A 22,507-nucleotide genomic window follows, 5' to 3' on the forward strand; every position below is an offset into this window, starting at 1 on the left:
ATGACGATGGTAGTTATACAGTAGAAAAGGTGTATAATCGTTTTATTTTGATACAGCCATTGCCTTATTCTATAGACGCAAATAACTCTCAAATATTGTTCACAAATCTGTCCAAATCTGTCTTACTACGCAATTAACCTGAATAATCTGACAGATGTGGTGTATACAGATGCAGATGAGACGGCATGAATATTGCACAGGTGTGCCTTAGGCTGGCCACAGGGAAAGGACACTCTGAAATGTTTGTTTTGCTTTATTGGGCGTCAGAATTTAGTATGACCCCCAAAATGGCCGCCGAAGTGGCTGGATTTTGGAATGAACTGGAACACGCTGATCCAGAGCGTCCCAAACACGCTCAATGGGTCAACGACTAAAATACACGTTTGCAGCACTTAGGGTAAATACATTCATACAAATATACTTGAAAAATAAACAGTTAATTGGCAAACTAATATGTAGAGATTTTCTTCATATAATGCCATAGCAGTTGTAAAAATCTGCATTTAAAGGCAATAAGTAAATGTATAATAAGAGAAAATAAAGAGTATATTTTATTCATACAGTATATCACTTAGGAAAATATATAAATGTATAACTATAAAAAACAGGACTTTATGCTGGGAAATACTCGACCTGCCTGGGATATTTTTTTTTTACAATTGTCATTATAAAAGACAACTTCACTTTCTCATTTTAATTGACAGAAATCAGCGTACCGTAGTAATATTGCTCCGTCTTGACCTTCTCCGTCTTCACTCAGATCCGCCCCAAGTCGCCATATCCGGCTACGACAACAACTGGTGGGTGGGACGCACCAACGTGGTCCTGACCTGCCAGGCCAACGGAAACCCAGTGCCCACTATCGTCACGTGGAGAGCGTAAGTACCACCACACATCGAACCGATACACGATACTCTGTACACGACACTCTGTCCACGATACTCTGTGCACGATACTCTGTGCACGATACTCTGTGCACGATACTCTGTGCACGATACTCTGTTCACGATACTCTGTTCACGATACTCTGTACACGACACTCTGTTCACGACACACTGTACAGGACACTCTGTTCACGATACTCTGTACACGACACTCTGTTCACGACACACTGTACAGGACACTCTGTACACGACACTCTGTACAGGACACTCTGTACACGATACTCTGTACACGACACTCTGTACACGACACACTGTACAGGACACTCTGTACACGACACTCTGTACAGGACACTCTGTACACGATACTCTGTACACGACACTCTGTACACGACACACTGTACAGGACACTCTGTACACGACACTCTGTACAGGACACTCTGTACACGACACTCTGTACACGACACACTGTACAGGACACTCTGTACACGATACTCTGTACACGACATTCTGTACACGACACACTGTACAGGACACTGTACACGATACTCTGTACACGACACTCTGTACACGACACTCTGTACACGACACACTGTACAGAACACTCTGTACACGACACTCTGTACACGACACACTGTACAGGACACTGTACACGATACTCTAAACGATACTCTGTACACGACACACAAAACAACCTTTGTTAAACTTGTGAATATGTCAAATGTATTTCTCACGAGCAGCAAAATTGAAGCACTATAATATCTTAAATTACATAATAACTAAAATATTCCAAAATACTAATTGTGTATCAATACAGCAGCCCACAATATACTGTATAACCAGGTTTAGTACAATGATAGTTGTTTGTTGTGGTCAGTATTTTGGGCATAAATGAGGGATGAACGTGGCCCAAAGTTGGATCAAACCAGGTCTAAAAAAAGCCTTTAATCATGGATAATTTGGTCCTAATTAATGATTAAACTGAGCGAGGACAGAAACGTTAGATTTGCCTCTGAATAAAACCACTAACATTAAATTGCACGGTTGCACAGTTGCACAGTATGACCTCAAACTGATCTCCATGGCGACTAGTCAAAGGATTATTTCTATTGTACACAGAGTTTTAAAATGATTATAACCAGATAAAAGTTGAAATATTACTGGACTGACGACATGATGGACGTTTGACAAATGAAAAAAATCACATTCGGACTCGATTTGAAAAAGGAAAAATTTGACACGGACTGTGGGCCAAGTGGGTTTTAGTTTTTATTGATTTGTGGAATATCTTTGGATTTATGTCTCTCATTCTCTCTCTGGCCTTTTTTTTTTCTTCATGTTTGTATACATTTTTTTGTTGAAAAAAAAGTTTAAAATTTCAACTTTTTTTATATTTTTATTTTCAAGGTGGAATGGACTATTTTTTTCAGCAAATTTTTTATCATATTTCCTCGTAGCGTGGATAAATCATTTGTCCTGCAACGTGTCAATCATAAAACGCACCTACCGCTCACCTGCAGCCGCGTCTTCATATCATAATATAGTTCCCTCAGTGTACGGGGCAAAATGAAGACGGAGAAAGACAGTTCGAGCTGACGCAGAAGTGGACAGAAATCTACGGGAGACGAGAGATGCGATGTGATCCATTGCGCTAATAAACAAATGGACGTGTGTGTTGTATCAGTCCACACGGGGGAGTGCGCATGTGCACTTCCGCCTGCGTTCTCAAATTGCCGAAAAATCGTCCATACCGCCTTTAAGTTTTCCAAATAGTGATTAGCGTTTTCTTTTTTTCCTCAAGATTTTTTTTTTTTTTTTTTTTTTTTTTTTTTAAAGAACAATAAAAATATATACAAACATGAAAAAACAAACAAAACATGACCAAAGAAAGAAAAACGGACATAAATCGAGGGACATCCCAAAAATAATAATGATAAAAACACAACTGAACCCAAACAAATGTCGCACTTTAGTTTAGCGATTGGTATTTTCATGTAATAATCCCACTGTCTTTATTATTAAACATATTTTCCTGTGTGTTTTAGAGTCTATATAGTCGGGATAACTATTACAATCACCAAAAAATACAATACACTATTCCTTTTCAGCCGACTTCACGTAAAGGTCTTCAGTATCGTCCCGATCGCTATCACTTTGTTTTCTCTTTCACTTCTTCGCCCGGCCCCCCCAGGCCCCCCCCCGGGCCCCTCGCAATCCGCACCGAGCTGCAATCAGCGCTTTTATTATTGCCACTACAGCGTCTGCGCTCTGATTATGGAGATAGCCACATAATTTCTCATAATGGACTCTGTGACTTGAGATTTAACCCTCGCATAATGAGAAACACAATTCGACTCCCCGCGCTCCGTTTCCCCCGCATTACCGCTTATTAACATAACTGTGACAAAAATCGGAAAAATGAGCACCCGTACTTTTTCAAATTGGCGGAGATGAGATTTGGGGATGTGGCGGTTAGAGACTTTCCTCGAGTTCCCCCGCAGCGCTGTATTTTATTCAGTGATAATAAGCTGGTGGGTTTGGACCAACTTTGCGGCGAGGAGTTTCTTTGTAGAATTTGAAAATGTACAAATTCGGGCTCTGCAGTTAATCGGATATTAATCAAAGTCAACTTTTTAATCATGAGATCTTCAATCATCAGTCAGTAAAAGCATGTGGTTTTAGAGCGATACATTGGACTATATCATGACAATTCACGTTCATTCTCGTTGTCCGTCTCCATGGAAGTGCAGTAGATGTGTATAATGCCATTGTACGGAACATTCCAGGCACTTACATCTAATAAGATAAATATATTTTGATTTTTTTCTAAAAAAATATGGAAAAAAAACAATATCCCAGTATAGCACATTTTTAAGGTTTACAATTTCACTTCCTGTTTGTATTTGATGAAATTACCCAGCAAACACTGGGCAAAAAAAATCATTGAATGTCACAATTTATTTTATTTGACAAATACAAATATATGAGCAATTTTATTTTGTTGAATTAATGTTTATTAAAGAGTCAAAAATGTTGTTTGTGTAAATTATGCATAAACTTTGACTGGAATCTTTATCCCTATTGTGATGTCTCTTCTCGTCTCTTTCTACTAATTTTCCAATGTTTTCTCCTCAAAATACTCGATTGGTGCAAAACTATAATTTACATGTACAACAGGTATAAATTACACCAAACAAAGTCAAAATTAGAAAATCGTAAAAACCTGTCATTAAAGGCGGTATGGACGATTTTTCGGCGATTTGAGAACGCAGGCGGAAGTGCGCATGCGCACTCCCCCGTGCGGACTGATACAACACACACGTGCGTTTGCTTATTAGTGCGACGGAGCGCATCGCATCGCTCGTCTCCCGTAGATTTCTGTCCACTTCTGCGTCAGCTCGAACTGTCTTTCTCCGTCTTCATTTTGCCCCGTACACTGAGGGAACTATATTATGATAGATCCATGCGCTTAGGCACGCGGAAACGTGGGGACGAGCCAGACGCGGCTGCAGGTGAGCGGTAGGTGCGTTTTATGATTGATACGTGGCAGGACAAATGATTTATCCACGCCACGAGGAAATATGATCAAAAATTTGCTGGAAAAAATCGTCCATACCACCTTTAAGCGACAAACATTTTGGACAATTGCCACTGAAATTATCACTTAAAAAAAATAAATACTCAGTTGTTTGTTTGACGCAACGACATGTGATGCACCCGACTAAAATCCCGATGTGGTTCCTCTGTCTCGGGCAGGATGTCGGGAGAGATGCCGGACACCGTGGAGGTCCGGGACAATCAGCTGAAGGTGCTGAAGGTGGACGACGCGGTCAACACCACTTTTGTCTGCGAGGTGAAGAATCGCATCGGCCGCGGGAAGGACCAGGTCACCGTGTTCGTCCGAGGTGAGCGAGCGCCGGTCGGCGACGGCAACGCGAGCCGCACAAATCACATCAAACGTTACAACCCGGGCCACAATCACAAAAAAACGCTCAGAAGTCGCGTCGAGGTCGAGCTGCGGAAATAATGGATGTCTGAAAGTGACGGGAGCCAGACACGACAAGGGCTCGGCAACTTTTGTCACTGGAGGTTACTGTAAACGTGTAGAGTTATTGTGTTTTTGACCATGACTACGGCCAAAACCACAAATATAGGCTTGCATGACGTTCAGGATTCAGAAATTAGATGTAAAATCGTAAATATTACTGTATTTTCCGCACTATGAATCGTACCTGCCAAAAAATGCATAACGGAGAAGAAAAAAACACCCATAAGTCGTAAGCATCAGTTTTACCCCAAATCACTAAATCCATCCATTCCTCTGTATCACTTCTAAACAACTCCACAAACTCCGAAGAGGAAGTGCAGATTCTTCTTCTGCGTTGCTTAGAGCCTAGAGCGCCCTCTTTTGGTTGTCAGGATAAAAATAACGAATAATATCACATACAAGTCGCTCTGGAGTATAAGTCGCACCCCGGCTAAACCATGAAAACGTATACTTATAGTCCGGAAAATACGGTAATTTAATAATATTACAGTAAAAGACAGTTTTTCACTTCTTACAGTAAGACAGGAGCATAAATGATGACAAAGACAAAAACTGGTGCTAGTATTGAATAAAAGCTTTAAATAACGTCCATTATACTTTGATTTACAAGATAAATTACAGGTCTCATGGTGGATTATTGCTCCGTGATTGAAAAAAAAAAAAAAAAAAAATCGATAGATGGTGAACAAAAATGTAGAAAATTTGAATATCAAAGGATGCGTTTATTAACAGAGCTCGCCCTCCACGTACGCGACTGGGCGATTCAACAGAAACGCGCTCTCGCTGCGGTTTCGTCGCACATGTTTCTGCACAACACGACCAGCACATTACGGTGGCGTCTGTGGGTTAGTGGTTAATGCCCGAGCTGCTCTGTCCGTGGTGAATGTGGGCGCGGTCGTCAGAGGTGGGTCCAAACCAGCCTTTTTTTTTTCTTCACTTTTTGTCGCGCTGTGCTAAAAATACAGCTTCTCTCGTCACATGCTTGTCTCCACACGGTAATCTGCCATGGCAAGAATACTTTGTGGTCCAATGAGGTCCAATCAGCAATGCGTTCACAACAATAACAAACTAAATCCTATTATAGTGTAAAAAATGCAACATAGGAATTTTCCCCACTGCCCGTATTGCATTTTTTTTACCATTTCAGAGTTTAAAGTACTTAAATGTACATTATTCCTTTGATTTTAGGAAAGTAACTCTACCAGAATACAGTTACTCAAAATGTTTATCCTTAATACAGAACAGAATACTACTTTTCAGTATTGTAATAGTATTTAGTATGTATTTAGCCACTTCCCATCGTGGCCAGTGGTGTTGTCTCAGTACTACATTTTCAAACTCTACTCTTGATACTGAGACTACAACAATAATTAAATGATAAGAAAATTAAAAGTTCTAGATCATTCTAAAATGTTTCAGAATAAGCCTGGATTAGACCTGTTATTATTTTGTTCACATTGATACCGTATTTTCCGGACTATAAGTCGCACTGGAGTATGTCGCACTAGTCAAAAAATGCATAATAGAGAAGAAAAAAAACATGTATAAGTCGCACTGGAGTATGAAATGCGGTTGCAAGTGTGAAAATAACAAATAATATCACATAAGTCGCTAGTATATTAGTATAAGTCGCACCCCGGCCAAAACTATGAAAAAAGGTTCAACTTATAGTCCGGAAAATACGGTAGTTGTATCTCGTTTCTACTCCAGATTTAGTATCGGTTCGTGTCTGAATTGCGATACTTGACAACCCTACCGGCCCATAATGCCGTACTGCGGAGCATTCAAACGCCATGACATCTGAATGGAGACAAGCATCGAACCCTTCTCTAGAAACGTGACTTTTAATGTTTTTTCTAACAAATATTTGAATAATAGCTGAATATTTGAGCAGAACGTTGGCTTCGCGGCCCACCTCTGACATCGCTCAAGGATTTGGGAACAGATTTCTTTTGGTCTCTCTCTCACTCTCTCTAAAATGCATGTCACATTTCCACTTTTTCTGTGCGACTCACTCACAAACGCAGTGTTGTAAAAGTTCCCATCGGCCTCGGCGGGTGCTTTGTGCTCGCACTGGCTTTTACCGTGATCACCGACTACACGTGGTTTCCCGGAGACGACCTCATCGCTGCACTTTGTCCCGTTTCTACCCCTTTTTTTTTTCTTCTCCGAAACGAGTCAAAAGCGAAGGAGAAATGTTCATGTCTCTCCTCGGCTCGTGATAATGGCGGAGGAGACCGGGGCTGAAGGCAAAACGAGGAGTGTTCATTAGCGGAAGATAAGCCGAGGAGGCTAATAATGATACGCTAAAGTGACACTGTTGACTTTGAAATGTGGCGGAGCTCGTCGGCGCCGTGTAATTAGCCGGAACATGACTGACGCGCTACTTTCTCATGCTATCTTTGGATTTTGGTTCTTCCTCCTTTGATTACTATGATGGAGTTTGAAAAAAAGGGAAAGAAATGAAAGTAGTGACTCTCGCAGCTTTGTATTGTGTTCGATGGTTAAAGTTTAAATCTTCCAGTTGCACCGTTTTCACTTTTCTGGTGAAGGTTTAAAGTCTGACTTTGAAAGCTGCTTTTAAACTTCTGAACACGCTGAAGCTAAAGTGGCTCTAAAGCTGGAACTAGACCAGGACTAATGATGCGACTGTCGGGCTGGGACTGCGATGACTCGAACTACTAACTAGGTCCAGGATTAGGAGCAGAACGAGGACTGGAACTATAATAAGGACGAGGACTGGAACTGAAATTAGGACTAGAAGCTGGACTAGAGACTGGGACTAGAGACTGGGACTAGAGACTGGGACTAGAGACTGGAACTAGTAGAGGCCGGGACTAGTAGAGGCCGGGACTAGTAGAGGCCGGGACTAGTAGAGGCCGGGACTAACTCAACAAACCAAGACAAAACAGAGTGTCTGAAATCGCCGCTCACTCTAAATAATCCACTGCACAGGATGTAACTCTTTCCTGTTAAACTCATCAGCTCAGACGCTGCATAATTGAACGGCAGGTTGTAATTATTCATACTGTGCCTTTTCCTGGCTAAAAGGACGACCCTGTGGACAACTTTTGTTCAGGTTATTATGTCAATTAAGTATAATTGTGTTTTAAAATAATCACAAAGGCCATACCTTTACTGCATGATGTGTAAGACCAAAGAACAAAAACAAGAATAACGACCTTAATAACGATCAATTATGTGCTTTTTCTAATGAAACTTGACTGGAAATGTGATAATTGTTCAGCCACTTCAGCAGTTAAAGTCTAATTGACACAAGACTATTTCAACCACATCCTCCATTCAAACATCATATTTCAGTTTGTGTGTTTTCCATCTCTCGAATATTAATTCAACACAAAGCATGTGTTCTTTTGCACCATCTGATCGAGGATTTGTTTCCGTATGTCTCGCTCGGCGTTTTCATTCGGGAAAAGCCCAGAGCCAAAATCACAGAGAAAGTCTGCACTTTTTGGTTTTGGAAAGAAAATACTGTCTTGGTTCTGTAATGACTTGGGTAAACTGAAACACGACCGAATTTTATAAAGTGTAACAATAAACTCTGCCAGTTTGAGTAATGTGGAGTTAATGTGGAGTTAATGTGGAGTTAATGTGGAGTTAATGTGGAGTTAATGTGGAGTTAATGTGGAGTTAATGTGGAGTTAATGTGGAGTTAATGTGGAGTTAATGTGGAGTTAATGTGGAGTTAATGTGGAGTAAATGTGGAGTAAATGTGGAGTAAATGTGGAGTAAATGTGGAGTAAATGTGGAGTTAATGTGGAGTTAATGTGGAGTTAATGTGGAGTTAATGTGGAGTTAATGTGGAGTTAATGTGGAGTTAATGTGGAGTTAATGTGGAGTTAATGTGGAGTTAATGTGGAGTAAATGTGGAGTAAATGTGGAGTAAATGTGGAGTAAATGTGGAGTAAATGTGGAGTAAATGTGGAGTAAATGTGGAGTAAATGTGGAGTAAATGTGGAGTAAATGTGGAGTAAATGTGGAGTAAATGTGGAGTAAATGTGGAGTAAATGTGGAGTTAATGTGGAGTTAATGTGGAGTTAATGTGGAGTAAATGTGGAGTAAATGTGGAGTAAATGTGGAGTTAATGTGGAGTTAATGTGGAGTTAATGTGGAGTTAATGTGGAGTTAATGTGGAGTAAATGTGGAGTAAATGTGGAGTAAATGTGGAGTAAATGTGGAGTAAATGTGGAGTTAATGTGGAGTTAATGTGGAGTTAATGTGGAGTAAATGTGGAGTAAATGTGGAGTAAATTGGAGTGACTCAAATACTCGCACACGCACGCACACACATTAAAGTATTACATAAACATGAGTGTATATATACATGACATTCTCGTTTAGCTTTGCACTATTAAACAGTCCATAAAGTACATACAGTTCATCCTGTGAAAAGTTAATTATTATTCATGTAATATTTACATATTACACACACATTTCTGCAGCGTGTGGAGTAGCATGTCATAAAACACTTTACAAGGTGCTACATTAGGCTTATTATGAGGGGGATATTTTCATCTGCTGCGGCCCATGACTGCACTTTATATGATCAAGATATAGAAATAATGCCAAGGTCATCAAAATGAACTAAAGTTAAACAAGGTACTTTTGCAAAAATAATGCTGTGTGTATATTTGTTTAGAGCTGCACTTGTTACTCTGTCCATGCAATTGTACTTCATTACATTTAAATCCAAGTCTCAAATCACCTGCTCTGATTGGCCAGAGCTCAGAAGAAATAAACAACTTAATTCAGCCGTTTGAAAAAAAGTTTAATTTGAGTGTACTGTCCTTTTGAGCCTAAAATACTTGGTCTAATACTTGCCCACCCCTGGTCTAAGGCGTAGACCAGGGGTGGGCAATTATTTTTCTCCGAGGGCCATATTCGAATCCAGGCAAGTAGCGGAGCCCGTGATCCATTGGTGTGGGGAAAAAAAAATCCCAAAAATTAAATATCAAATAAAATATAACTTTTCTGTCAAATATAGGCTATTGAATCTATGATTTAATTCATTTCACATTATATTTATTAAGGATACAAGTGCAGACAGATGCCTGAGGGCAAAAAAGGAAAAAAAAATTAAAACAAAAATTATTTTTTTATATTACTTGGACAAGCTTGGCGGGCCTGATTGAAAGGCCCAGCGGGCCGGATGTGGCCCGCGGGCCGTAGTTTGCCTACCCCTGACTTAGACCCTTTACATACACTTGTGCTTGTAATGTGTATTTTTGGCCATATAACTGTCCTGGAGTATGACAATATGATATCATTAACGATGAATACATTTGTCACGCTAATTGTGTAAACGTCCAGCGCGGCCGCCATTGTTTCCATCTGAGTACAAAGTATCGGCGCTCATTATTGCCCCAATAACGATAACGGCACCGATAATCATCCAGCGTCGGACTCACTCGCGGTACTCGCGGTACTCGCTCGCGGTACTCGCTCACTACCGCAGCGAAGCGCCTTGAACAGTCGGTACTCCGAGCTGATTTTAGCCTCATGCAAAATACATCTCCTGCACTCCTGGAAGTTATTTTTCGCTGACTGCTGAAAACCTGACTCTGTGATGGCTAAAAAAAGGGAAAAAAGTACATTTCCGAGATGGCTTCGTTCTCGAGCGCTCAATTTCCCCCCCACGTTTTTGTTCTGTTCCATCTCTGCGCCGCCGTCGTCCTCCAAGTCTGTATTCCCGTGGGAGCGTTCTGTGGTGCGGAGTGTGGGGTAAAAAACGTCTCATGCGTGGCAGAAGAAGAATGCGTCTCGGAGCCGGCTGCGCGCACAAAGAAGATTAGACCACGACCGCGGCGATACAAACGGAGTCTATGAAATGCTGTTTTATGCAGGTGTGACATTTTAATTAGAAATGATCTTGGAAAGGTCAGTAAAAGGCCAGAGAATGAATCATTTTTGGATCGTTGTGAATATCTCGTATTTTTGCAATTTATGTTGCGATTTGTTTTAAAAGAGCTGCTTTTGCTTTCTGGTTTGCCCTGTCACACTCTTTAGTTTATGGTTTAGTCCTTGTTTAGATCTGGTTTAAGTTTAAGGCTCTGTTAATAAACATGGCTCAAGGACAAAGAGTTGTTGAAGTTTTCAGATTGTGGTTATGGCACATTTGTGGTACATGTACAGTACACAGTATTTCTGCTGTTCATGTTACAATTACTCATAAAGAGTGTTTTTTGTAGTGCTATGGTCGGGTTAGTCCTGCCACAGTCTAGTTTATGGTTCAGACCTGGTTCAGACCCGGCTCAGACCCGGTTCAGACCTGGTTTTGTTCCGTCGTCTCTGGCTTAGTCAGTGAACGAACTACAAGGCCGTTCATTTGTTGCCTTCATAGTATCAATGGCTTCTGCCACATATATAAAGACTCTATAGTGGTAATATGTTTTTTCTCCACAATAGAATATATTTCACAGCTTCTTGACTCACATTGGAACGCATATTCACCACTTACAAGACTTCACTATATTCTTAACATTGCGAGATAGGACGAGACCCTCTGAATCCTTCAATCTCTGACGAGGAAAGTCGTGTTTTTCCGCCCGATACACCCGTTATCTCTCCAAATCCGCCCCAAAAAAGCTGTTTTAGACCGGCGCTGCAAATGGGTTGCGTGTCACTCGCCGCTAAAGGACTGAGCGGGAGAAGTAGATGGTGGAGGGAAGAAGGATGCAAAGAGAGGAGGAGAACGGGAGGTAGAAAGATGGGAGAATGCCATTTAAAAGTCCCCCTGGAATGGTGTGTGCGCCGTGTGCTATTTCCACCGCGGCCGGACTGCGATGTGTGTGTGTGTGTTTCTGTGTGAGAGTGTGTGTGTCTGTGTGTGTGAGTGTGTGTGTGTGTGTCTCTCCAAGCTCCTCAGAGTGGATCAGTCACCCTTTGCTGGTTCAGCTGCTGCCTGCTTCCCTGCCACCATCCTCTCTTCCTCTTTTGGCTTTTTAGATCCCATTTCCCCCCACTGTTCTTTCCATTTTTCTCCTCGCACTTACACTCGCTCTCCTCTCTTCGCCCACGCCGTTTTCAAAACCACCTCCTCTGACTCGAAACCTGAAAAACCACAAAAAGATGAAAAGAAAGTCGGCGGATTCGACAATAACGGGCGTGAAAGAAAGGCAGAAAAGGGCTGCCTTAACTATGACGAGTTTGGATTGTGTGGATGTGGCCGTTTTAAAGCCGCAACTGTAACTTTTCTGCCGACTGTAGGGGTTCCTGCTTCGCCCGGAGAGTTCCGCAGCGTAGCGTTAAACGGATCGAGCGTCGCGTGTTTTAAATTGCAGTATTTAAGACTTGAATATAGCTGGAAACGAGCGACATGTTCGACCGTGTTGTTTTTAAAAGCCGGCGATGTAGAAATTAAACTTTTTGTCTTTTTTATTCTTTATTTAGTGAGTAAATGTTGTAATATTGCAACGTTGGACCTTTTTGACCTCCTTTTGGTTTAAATCACGCCAACGTTTGAGCATTAATTTGAAGGTTTGATCGTTTTAACTCGATAACACATTTAAAAATAGCCCTGAAAAACATGCATGAACGTATACGCTTGAGTTACACTTTATTACACTATGTTTGACCAGAGAAATTTTATATATTTTCTTATTTTTGAACAATTTTCCCACTCCACAGGTAGCAGGTTTAGCTCGAGATGAAAGAACACATGTTGAAACTAGTTAGAAACACCTCGAACAAGTCCAATTACCTCGTCCCGGTGAAGAAAATAAGACTGAATATGAATCTAAAGTTGAATATTCTGAATATGAGCGATTTGGAGCTGGTGTTTGCTGTGTGTTCTGGTCCGTGCGGGGACAGACGAGGGTCCGACGCCGGCGTGCGAGGACAAACGGGGCTAAGAGGGGGCGACAGGCGTGAAATGGCCAGCACCTCAAATCAAATCAATTTATTTTTGTAAGGCCCAAAATCACAACAACAGTTGCCTCTGAGGGCCACAGGGAGAAATGAATCAACAATGTCTGTGGTGGCGATGAAGTCAGACAATGTCTGTGGTGGCGATGAAGTCAGACAATGTCTGTGGTGGCGAGGGACAATGTCCCAGGGTCCTCTGTCCTTAGACTCTCCTTCTCGGCCAGGAAAAACTACAAAAAAAACCTCTTTGGGAAAAAAGCGTAGAAACCTGGAGGAGTTCCAGTGAAGGAGAGATCCGACTCTCACAGACGGACAGACGGACACACCTGCTCTGCACCACGTCCGAACCACGTCTGAACCGGCCCCTGTCGTCCCCCTGTCGTCCCCCACAGCTGCGTCCAACACCTACAGGACGAGTGGTCACCGGGCTGTCGGGACGTCCTGGAAGTTTCCGTGCCGGTTTACTGCGTGTAAAATGATTGTCGCTTAGTCGGGTTATACATGGACTGTTGCTGCGTAGAAACGAGCAGGGCAGTGACATAACAGTCTTAAAAAAGGCTTGATATTAGTGCTTGATGATGGTGGAAAAATATCTAATTTTAGGGATTTTTGTGAGATCTTTCTCAATCAATGCATTGATTGAGATGACAGTTTTGACTTGCGGTTTATGTTTTGAACACATTTAGAATATTTCTGAAATCAATTTTATCAAATCAATTGTATTATCACGATTATGACTTTGATATTAGATTAGTTCTGAATGATTGTGGCTTCTAGCTATGGGGATTTTTCAGGGTTTTTTGGGGAATTTTTTACAATTTTCTGACTAGCATTGATTGCGATTACGGTTTCGATTAGCGGTTTATGTTTTAAACACATTTAAGACAATTCTGAAAGCTAAGCTAAACTTTATTCACAATTAGGGATGTCACGATATCACATTTTAACAATAACATAACGATTATTGTCAGAAGAAACGTCACAATTGTGTGCAAAAATGTGTGTGCAGCAAAATTGTCAACTTGATTCGTTACAACTACAAAAAACTGTAGAAAATGTAGAATAAACCCGTCAAATGCACCGTATAAGCTGTACAACACAAAATGTATAGATGATAAAGGTCCGAGGACGTGCGCACTTTCACCGCATTGATATCGAGACTAAACCTAGACTCAAACTGGACAAAAACGGGCTCAAATTCGCCTTATTAATGCACAAATTCACAGTATTCACAGTATACATTATGATCTTTAACCGTCATTGTCTTTTTAAATAAATTTCATCGATTTGAGCGACTTTTACTGTGCGAAAATCCCTGCATTCTCATCTGCACCCGGGCCATTTTTACAACGCCCGAAAGCGGCTTTAAACGGACCAAACCTGGCACTCCCTGGTGGCACTGAAAACGCTCGTTTTAAAGGCTGCACTGAACGGCGCCCCCTGTGTTCGGATGGTGTGTTGCCCTGGCACCCGAGGGCACAGACGGTCACAAGGACGTCCTCGTGTCTCCTCGCGCTCCTTCCTCTTCGATCCTTTGCTTAGTCACTGCAAACGCCCTGTAGCTAGAGCTCCCTCCCTCCTTCTCTTTCTCTCTTCATCCCTCTTCATCCCCCCCACACTTTTATCTCACCCTCTCCATCTCTGGCTCAGCTCTTTTCCCCTCCTCTTCGTCTCTCATCCTCTCTCCGTTTGCATACGCTGCCTCCTCATCCTCCTTATCTGTTCCAGGTTGTCTTTCAGGCGGCGCTGATCTCCCCCGCTCGCCCCTGAGCCAGGCCTCCTCCCCTCGTCTCATCATCGTCCCTCTCTCCGTTTCCTTCTCTCTACCTTTCTCCTCTCCTCCCGTGTGCCTTCTTTCCTCTGCCATCTCTCTTGTTTCGTCCTCCTCTTATACTTCCTCCACTCCCTCTCTTTTTCCATCTCCCTTCTTCGTCTCTCTCCTCGCTCCTTCCCCTCTCTCCCTCCCGTTATCTCCTCTCCTGCTCCTTTCCCTCTCTCCTCATTCTCTTTTTTCCCCCATCTACTTTCTCCTCTTCTTTCCTCTACTGTGTCTTCTCCCGTTTCTCCCCCTCCCCACTTCCTGTCCTATCGCTCAACCCTCCTTTCAGCTCCTTCCTCTCTCCTCTCCCTTGTTCCTCTCCTATCTCCTGCCGCTCTTCCACTCTCTCTTCTCATCTCTTTCCTTCTTTCCTCTCGTTTCTCCTCTGCTCTCCTCTCTCCCTGCTCCCTCTTCTTCCTCTTATCTCCCCTCTTCCCCTGTCTCTTCTCTCTCTCCTCTACACGTTTGGCTCTCTGTTCTTTCTCTTCTTTCTCTTGTCTCCTTCCCTCTTCTCCTCTCTCCTCTACCTCCTCCTCTCTCTCTCTCTCTCTCTCTCTCTCTCTCTCTCTCTCTCTCTCTCTCTCCCTCTCGCTCTGGCTTAACTCTTAAGTACCAGGAGCTCTTCCTTAATCACAGCTTAGTGCTCTGCCTGCCTCCCTCCCTCCCTCCACCTCTCCACTCCTCCACTCCTCTATCCCTCCCTCCCTCTCTCCCTCCATCCATCACGCTCTCCTCTCTCTGGGGGGAACACTTGTGTGGCTAACCCAGATTTATTTTCTTCTCCTGAACCTCACGATGTTAAACGCACGCTCTCGTCTCCTGAAAAAACTCCATTTGAATTCTAAAGTGCCTCCACCTTCATCTGAGGGGCACTTCAAGGGCAAAGGCGGGTTTGAGGCGGGTTTGAGGCGGGTTTGAGGCGGGTTTGAGGCGGGTTTGAGGCGGGTTTGAGGCGGGTTTGAGGCGGGTTTGAGGCGGGTTTTCACCTCCTCTTCCTGGGTTCACTGCACTGCAAACAGTTAAAAAAATGAGCATCTAGATTAGTCAAATTAGAATATTGAGTTTATATAAAACAAGAGGGCGACAGTGGGGTGGGCGAGGCCATATTCGACTCCGTGCGTGTGGTCCTCCTCCTCAACCTCCTCCTCCTCAAACTCCTCCTTCTCCTCCTTCTCCTCCTCCTCACACTCCTCCTCCTCCTACTCCTCAAACTCCTCCTCCTTCTCCTCCTTCTCCTACTCCTCCTCAAACTCCTCCTTCTACTCCTCCTCACACTCCTCCTCCTTCTCCTCCTCCTCACACTCCTCCTCCTCGTCCTCACACTCCTCCTCACACTCCTCCTCCTCCTCCTCTGTGGAAGTGTGTGGTGTGGAGTTATTTGGGCTCGGCCGCAGTGCCCGTTACTTCCACTCGGTCTCTCTCATTACTCGCGGTCACTTGGAGCGCACGGTCAAGCTGGACGGGGTTTTGCGCCGCTGTGGTTTGGTCCAGACGCTGGCGAGGGCAGTGGTTTGGGGCAGTGGTTTGGTCCAGACGCTGGCGAGGGCAGTGGTTTGGTCCAGACGCTGGCGAGGGCAGTGGTTTGGTCCAGACGCTGGCGAGGGCAGTGGTTTGGTCCAGACGCTGGCGAGGGCAGTGGTTTGGTCCAGACGCTGGCGAGGGCAGTGGTTTGGTCCAGACGCTGGCGAGGGCAGTGGTTTGGGGCAGTGGTTTGGTCCAGACGCTGGCGAGGGCAGTGGTTTGGTCCAGACGCTGGCGAGGGCAGTGGTTTGGTCCAGACGCTGGCGAGGGCAGTGGTTTGGTCCAGACGCTGGCGAGGGCAGTGGTTTGGTCCAGACGCTGGCGAGGGCAGTGGTTTGGTCCAGACGCTGGCGAGGGCAGTGGTTTGGGGCAGTGGTTTGGTCCAGACGCTGGCGAGGGCAGTGGTTTGGTCCAGACGCTGGCGAGGGCAGTGGTTTGGTCCAGACGCTGGCGAGGGCAGTGGTTTGGTCCAGACGCTGGCGAGGGCAGTGGTTTGGTCCAGACGCTGGCGAGGGCAGTGGTTTGGTCCAGACGCTGGCGAGGGCAGTGGTTTGGTCCAGACGCTGGCGAGGGCAGTGGTTTGGTCCAGACGCTGGCAAGTGTGGGCAGAAGTCTGTTTGTTGGTTTATTATTTCGCAAAAGGAATACAACGTGGTAAATCCCTGTTGCAAGAGAATGTTGCTTTAGGCTCTTTACAGTTTAAATGAAGAAATCTATGCTGACTTAATAATAAACTTAACACTATAAAGTACACTTCATAAATCCAGAACAAAGACTTAATTTATAATGAACAAAGAGGATAAAATAAACCTTATTTTAAACTATAAGGCATGAATTAGCACCAGTTTAAGGTTCTTACTGTGCATCTGTTATACGGTATGTACTAGTATTTATGGATGGTTTATAAATGTTAATAACCATCAAAAAACATGTGTGTTAATAAAGCGTGTACACGATGTTTGTAAGAGCATCATTAAGCGCTTATAAACTAGTGCTTATTCATGCCTTGTAAATAATTATAATACTAAGGAAGCGTCATTCTTATAGTTTAATAACCTTTATTCAGGCTGGGAAACTGCTTGATTAATTCCTTTGTACTAATTAAGTTCTTTCTCAGCCCGAATCATTCTTATCAAATTACATATGTGTCATTAGGACTTAAGTCTTCGTTCATGCTTTATTAATGCTAATTAAGGAGCTCCAAATCTAAACTAAGCTTTATTCACAATTAGAGATGTCACAATATTACATTTTATTATAACAATTATGACTTTGACGTTAGTGCTGAATGATTGTGAAAAAATATCTAATTTGTCGGATTTTTGTGAGATTTTCTTGTGATTTTTCAGGGATTTCTTTTTGATTTTTCAGGGATTTAAAAAAAAAAAAAAAAAAAAATTGTGATTTTCTTTTTTTCAGGATTTTTTTTTTATTTTTCTGACGAGACGAGCAGACTTTTTTTTTCACAATTAGGGATGCCACCATATCACATTTTATTCTAACGATTATTGTCAGAAGAAACATCACAATTTAACGATTATTCAGGATTATTGGAACGTGACAGACTAAAATGAAATGCCTTTCTAACACATCACTTTCCATTATTCCAATTTTTGAGCATTTTTTTGCAGTGTATAGTTCAAAAGTGGCCAATAAAGTGGAACCATGAATCGTAATTAAAACTAAATTGTTTTCACCTCGTCTTGTACTAGAAAACATGTCACCGCTCCAAAGATCTGACCTGTAACGAGCCTCAGTGGCGTCGCCGTGGAGACAGTCCTCTTAAATGCCATACAAAGCGACACAGTTCCCCAGTAGATCGTGTATTTGTGTATTTGTTCACGCCAAACTCTCAGTATTGCACTCAAACCGTTAAAAGTTGCGGTTGTTTGTCACTTTAATGAGATTTGTGATCGCACGTCGTCTTATCATAATCCCGCTTCGTAAAAAAACCTAATTCTTCTGTCTGAATTTCAATCTCCTCCCACTTTGCAGAGCTCCATCTGCAGATCGTCGTTCGCTTTAAGCACCGAGCGCGGAGAACGGTGACGCGACGCTCGATGATTGTGTTCGAGATGCGATGTCGAGCCATCATTTTCAGATTCACAAGTTGCTTTTATGTCGAGTTGTTGCAAAGGCCTAATATTACTTTATTCTGATCGTTGTGAAACCCATGGAACAAACGAGAAGATGAAAAGACAAAATGAAGGGACGATGGTGAAGTGGAATAATGTTTTCTCCGGTGCGTTCATGCAAATCTGGAAAAGAAAATTGACAGTCAAATTGATTGTTTTGTTTTATTCAGCTCCTTTTGGCCTTGATTTAAAATGGTATGAAATATAAAGGACATTAAAAGAGTAAAAAACATATATAAGTCACACTGGAGTATAAGTCGCATTTGAATTTATTTGATAAAATCCGGGACGATTTAATCTTGAAATGCAGTTTAAAATAATAAGAGATGAGAGAACATGGTGAATAGGTGTACGTATGCTAACGCTAACACCTTCAGCTACATGAGGCACAGACAGAACTGTGGTAAGTGTCTGGTATGTTAACTTAACATATGAACAGTTATTCAGATAACTATAGCATAAAGAACATGCTAACAAGTTTACCAAAGCATCAGTTTTACCCCAAATCACTAAATCCATTGAATTCTTCTTCCTCTGTGTCACTTCTAAACAACTCCACAAACTCCAGAGGAAGTGCAGATTCTTCTTCTGCGTCGCTTAGAACCTAGAGCGCCCTCTTGTGGTTGTCAGAGGGAAAATAACGAATAATATCACATATAAGTCGCATCCGGCCAAAACCATGAAACTTATAGTTACTTATAGTACAGAAAATATGGTGTATCACATTCCCCACTGGCTCCTCCACCGTTTCTAATTTGCGTCTAATTCCCAAATCTGTCATTACCCGAACCTGGCAAAAAAAACAAGATCAGGAGATAAAAGCGGAACGTGGAGTAAGAGCCGCTCTCGTTGCGTGGACAATGTTTTTTTTTGCTGTAGCTGACTTTCGCGCGCGCAGATTGCCTCGGCGACGCCTCGGAGCTCGACGTGCTAATGCATTTGTGCTGTTCCTGTGACTGGTGGACACTCGAGGGCCGGCTCGCTCCTCCGCCCGTGCCAACGCCGATGTTTAGCAGTGCTTTGCTGGAGAAAAAAGGATGCGTGGCGGGCGCCGTGGGAGACTGGTGGGAAAAATTGAACTAGGAGCGAAATGAATAAATTGTGCAAAGTGAATTTCCCGTCCCAGGAGCTGTCGCTTTCGAGAACGGAGATGAATTTTTTTGGGGGGGAAACTGAACAAAACAACAAACGTCTAATTCCCTCGTTGTTTCTTCTATTTTTTGTTTTGTTATTTTGTCGATTTTGATTTGCAAATTAAGATTCAGTCAAGTCTTTGCAATCGGGAGCTTTTGAGTGACAGATGAAGTGCTAAACGAACACAACGTCACACGCTGTTCAGAACAAACGATTTATCTGGAATGTTCTTTTATCAGACCAGAAACAAATACATTTAATGACGAGCAAATGAACCCGACTGGAGCGTTAGAAACATGTTTGTGGAGGTTTTTAGAAGATGGAAGTGACAGATTTACCAGAGCAACCGCCGAACGCCCGCCCTTGTCCCGCCCATGTCCCGCCCATGCCCCGCCCATGTCCCAGTCAGATCTGTGAGGTCAGAACACCAGCTTAACACGCCCGGATCCTGATGAAGCGCTCGGGGAGGGGGCCTTTTGCTGTGCTTCTCCGCAGATCACACCTGCTTCAATTCCATTTCAATTCAATTTATTTTTGTGATGCCCAAAATCACGACATCAGGTAGGTCGCTCCGTCGCTCGTGAATCCGCTCTTAAAGACACATTTCTTTGCATTGGCTTTCGACAGCAAACTGTGTTTTTAATCACTGAATTACACGTGTATTTATCTGTGTTTTCATCATGGATTGTGCACGTGGTGGTGGTGTAAACGTGCTCACTGGCATTTAACCCGGCATGAGAATTGTGTCGTCCTCTGACTGTCTTTTATTATTTTTATATATTTTATGTTTTTTTAATTATTTTTTTATTTTATTTTATATACTTTACGTTTATAATTAGTTTTTTATTTGATTTTATGTTTTTGATTCGTTTTTATTTTTTATGTATGTTTATGCCATTTTTAATTGAGTTTCTATTTGATTATGTATTTTATGTTGTTTTTAATCAGGTTTTATTTGGTTTGTATGTATTTAATTATTTATTTGTATTTTTCATTTTTAAACATATTTTACTTCTGCTCGTTTCGTACTCGCTGCAGCACTTTGGAGACTTTGTTGGTAAAATGTGCTGTACAAATAACGTTGGATTGGATGGAAATAAAGTTGACAAAGTGCTTTCCATAAAGAAGTCTACACAAAGCAACACATTTACAATAACTGTTTGTATTAAAATCAAATCCTGACCACATCTTAGCGACTGCACCAGAAAAATTACATCTTTAAGTCGTCGTAGATCAATTTCATCAGTTTTTCAATGAACAAAATTCCAAAACCACAACCTTTTGTTCTCGATCGAAGCCGACGGAAAGCAAAATGCGTCTTATTTAACGTGCAAATGCCAGACGTGGCCGTGGACGGGTAAAGACGGGATGTTCCGGGTGTTTCTGCCACAGGAGACGGTGCAGGAAGCTCCCGACGGGGGGAAGTGTGGACGAGCAGAGGTGTAGACGGCCTTGACTGCTTCCTCTCTCCTCCGCCCGACAAGCATCGTGTTAAAAAAAGTCATTCTGTCAGTTCTGCGCCCGACAAGAGGCGACGGCCCCGGATTCTAAATGGGAAACGACAATGAGAATAGGGCTGATTCGCCACTTTCGCGTTTAGACGGGGGATTTGGGCTCTGAGGGCTAATCCTCCACAGCGAGGTGGAGGGGGGGGTGGCGCCAGAGAGGGCTTAGCCGGGGCCCGCTTGATCACTTTCAGCGCGCGGCTCAAATTAAAAAGTCATTTGCTCACCTGTCGAGAGCGCAGGCGAGTGGGCGGGCCAAATCGAGCAACAAATGCGACGGCGAGGAAGTTGTAAATCCACTCGTTTATGGTAATTGCGGTTTTGATGTACGAGAGCCGTTTAAAGCACTTGGATGTGTGGCGCTTTCTGCTCATTTGCCTGTGGAAATATGCAGTGCGTCTCTGCGTTTTTAGCACATGTGAGCCATCTAAAATATTAAACATTACCATCTGTGTTCTTAGGTAGAAATGAGATAATTATTGCACTCAAACAACTCTTTTAGATTTTTTTCTGCAACTCTAAAGAAGGCTGTGGTGTACTTTATATCTCTGTCACTGCCGCCACTGTTGTTTCATAATGACTTCTAAATATTATATATGTAAATTGTCTCCTGAATACATCAACCTGGTTTTCACGCGATGCCATCAGTTCTTAAGCCTGGTGCTAGTTTCATTGCCCTGAGGATGTCTGTATCCGCGCTAATAAAGGACTTTTAATTTCACACGAGAGAGTCAGTCGGACTCGCTTCTCGACTGCGGCCACATCGTCTGGCAACAGTAAAGTGTCTCTTCTCTTCGTCTGAACAAATATTGATTTTACATGTTGTGTGTTGGTTCCCAAGCCCATTACTCTGAAAGCAGAACTCGTTTGCAATAAAGCCACTCTCTAGAATGTGTCCTCGGCGTGAGATCGCTAATGGCACGCCAGCTTCAGTCGTGAATGTGTCGTTTACTGCGGCACACGTGGCTGCAGCTTTTATAAGTCTTTACATTAAGGTCGACTATTGTCTTCTGCAGTTGAGCCGTCAGACCAGGAGGCACTGGGTGACTGTGCAGAACCCAGAAACCCTCCAGATCAAGCCTGGAACTGCAAGGTCTGAGAAAAGCTACCTGGAGGAGACTTAATGCTGTGTATTATGGTGACACATGAGCTTTTAACCATGGTATAATGTTGTTCTTCATCAAAAACATACCTGGAGTTGTAGTTAGCTGGATTTAAACTCATTTAAGTTTGTTTCATTGATCATGCTCAGAAAGCCTCAGAAAATACTCCACGTAAAGTTGGTGGAAAAATTCCGGAAAATATGAGGACATTTTGTGGATTTTGAGGAAAACGTGAGAGAAATGCAAAGTTTGTAGTAAAATCTGTAAAAAAGTTCCGTAAAATGTGAGGGAAATGTAAAGTTGGTGGAAAAAAATCAGAAAAATCTGAGGAAATGTGGCGCATAAAGAAAATGTATAGAAAAATTGGAGAAAGCGTTTCTTTGATCATGTTCAGAAAGCCTCAGAAAATACTCCATGTTCTTTGTTGAGATCTGGAGGTTTCCTGAACTGGTTTTAAGTCCATAAATCATCACATTTC

General features: G+C 42.7%; 1 protein-coding gene across 1 annotated transcript in view; it reads left to right on the forward strand.

Moving 5' to 3' along the window:
• The window catches only part of LOC140373940 (poliovirus receptor homolog), a 111,136-nt gene that overhangs the window by 82,058 nt on the left and 6,571 nt on the right, over positions 1–22,507 (forward strand). The window contains exons 5-6 of the mRNA XM_072460688.1: positions 761–878; positions 4,638–4,786. Coding sequence (XP_072316789.1) covers positions 761–878; positions 4,638–4,786 — 267 coding nt within the window. The remainder of the gene's footprint in view (positions 1–760; positions 879–4,637; positions 4,787–22,507) is intronic.

The sequence above is a fragment of the Eucyclogobius newberryi genome, unplaced genomic scaffold, assembly GCF_026437365.1.
Source record: "Eucyclogobius newberryi isolate DKJ021-1_F unplaced genomic scaffold, fEucNew1.0.hap1 SCAF_3, whole genome shotgun sequence".
Classification (NCBI taxonomy): Eukaryota; Metazoa; Chordata; class Actinopteri; order Gobiiformes; family Gobiidae; genus Eucyclogobius; species Eucyclogobius newberryi.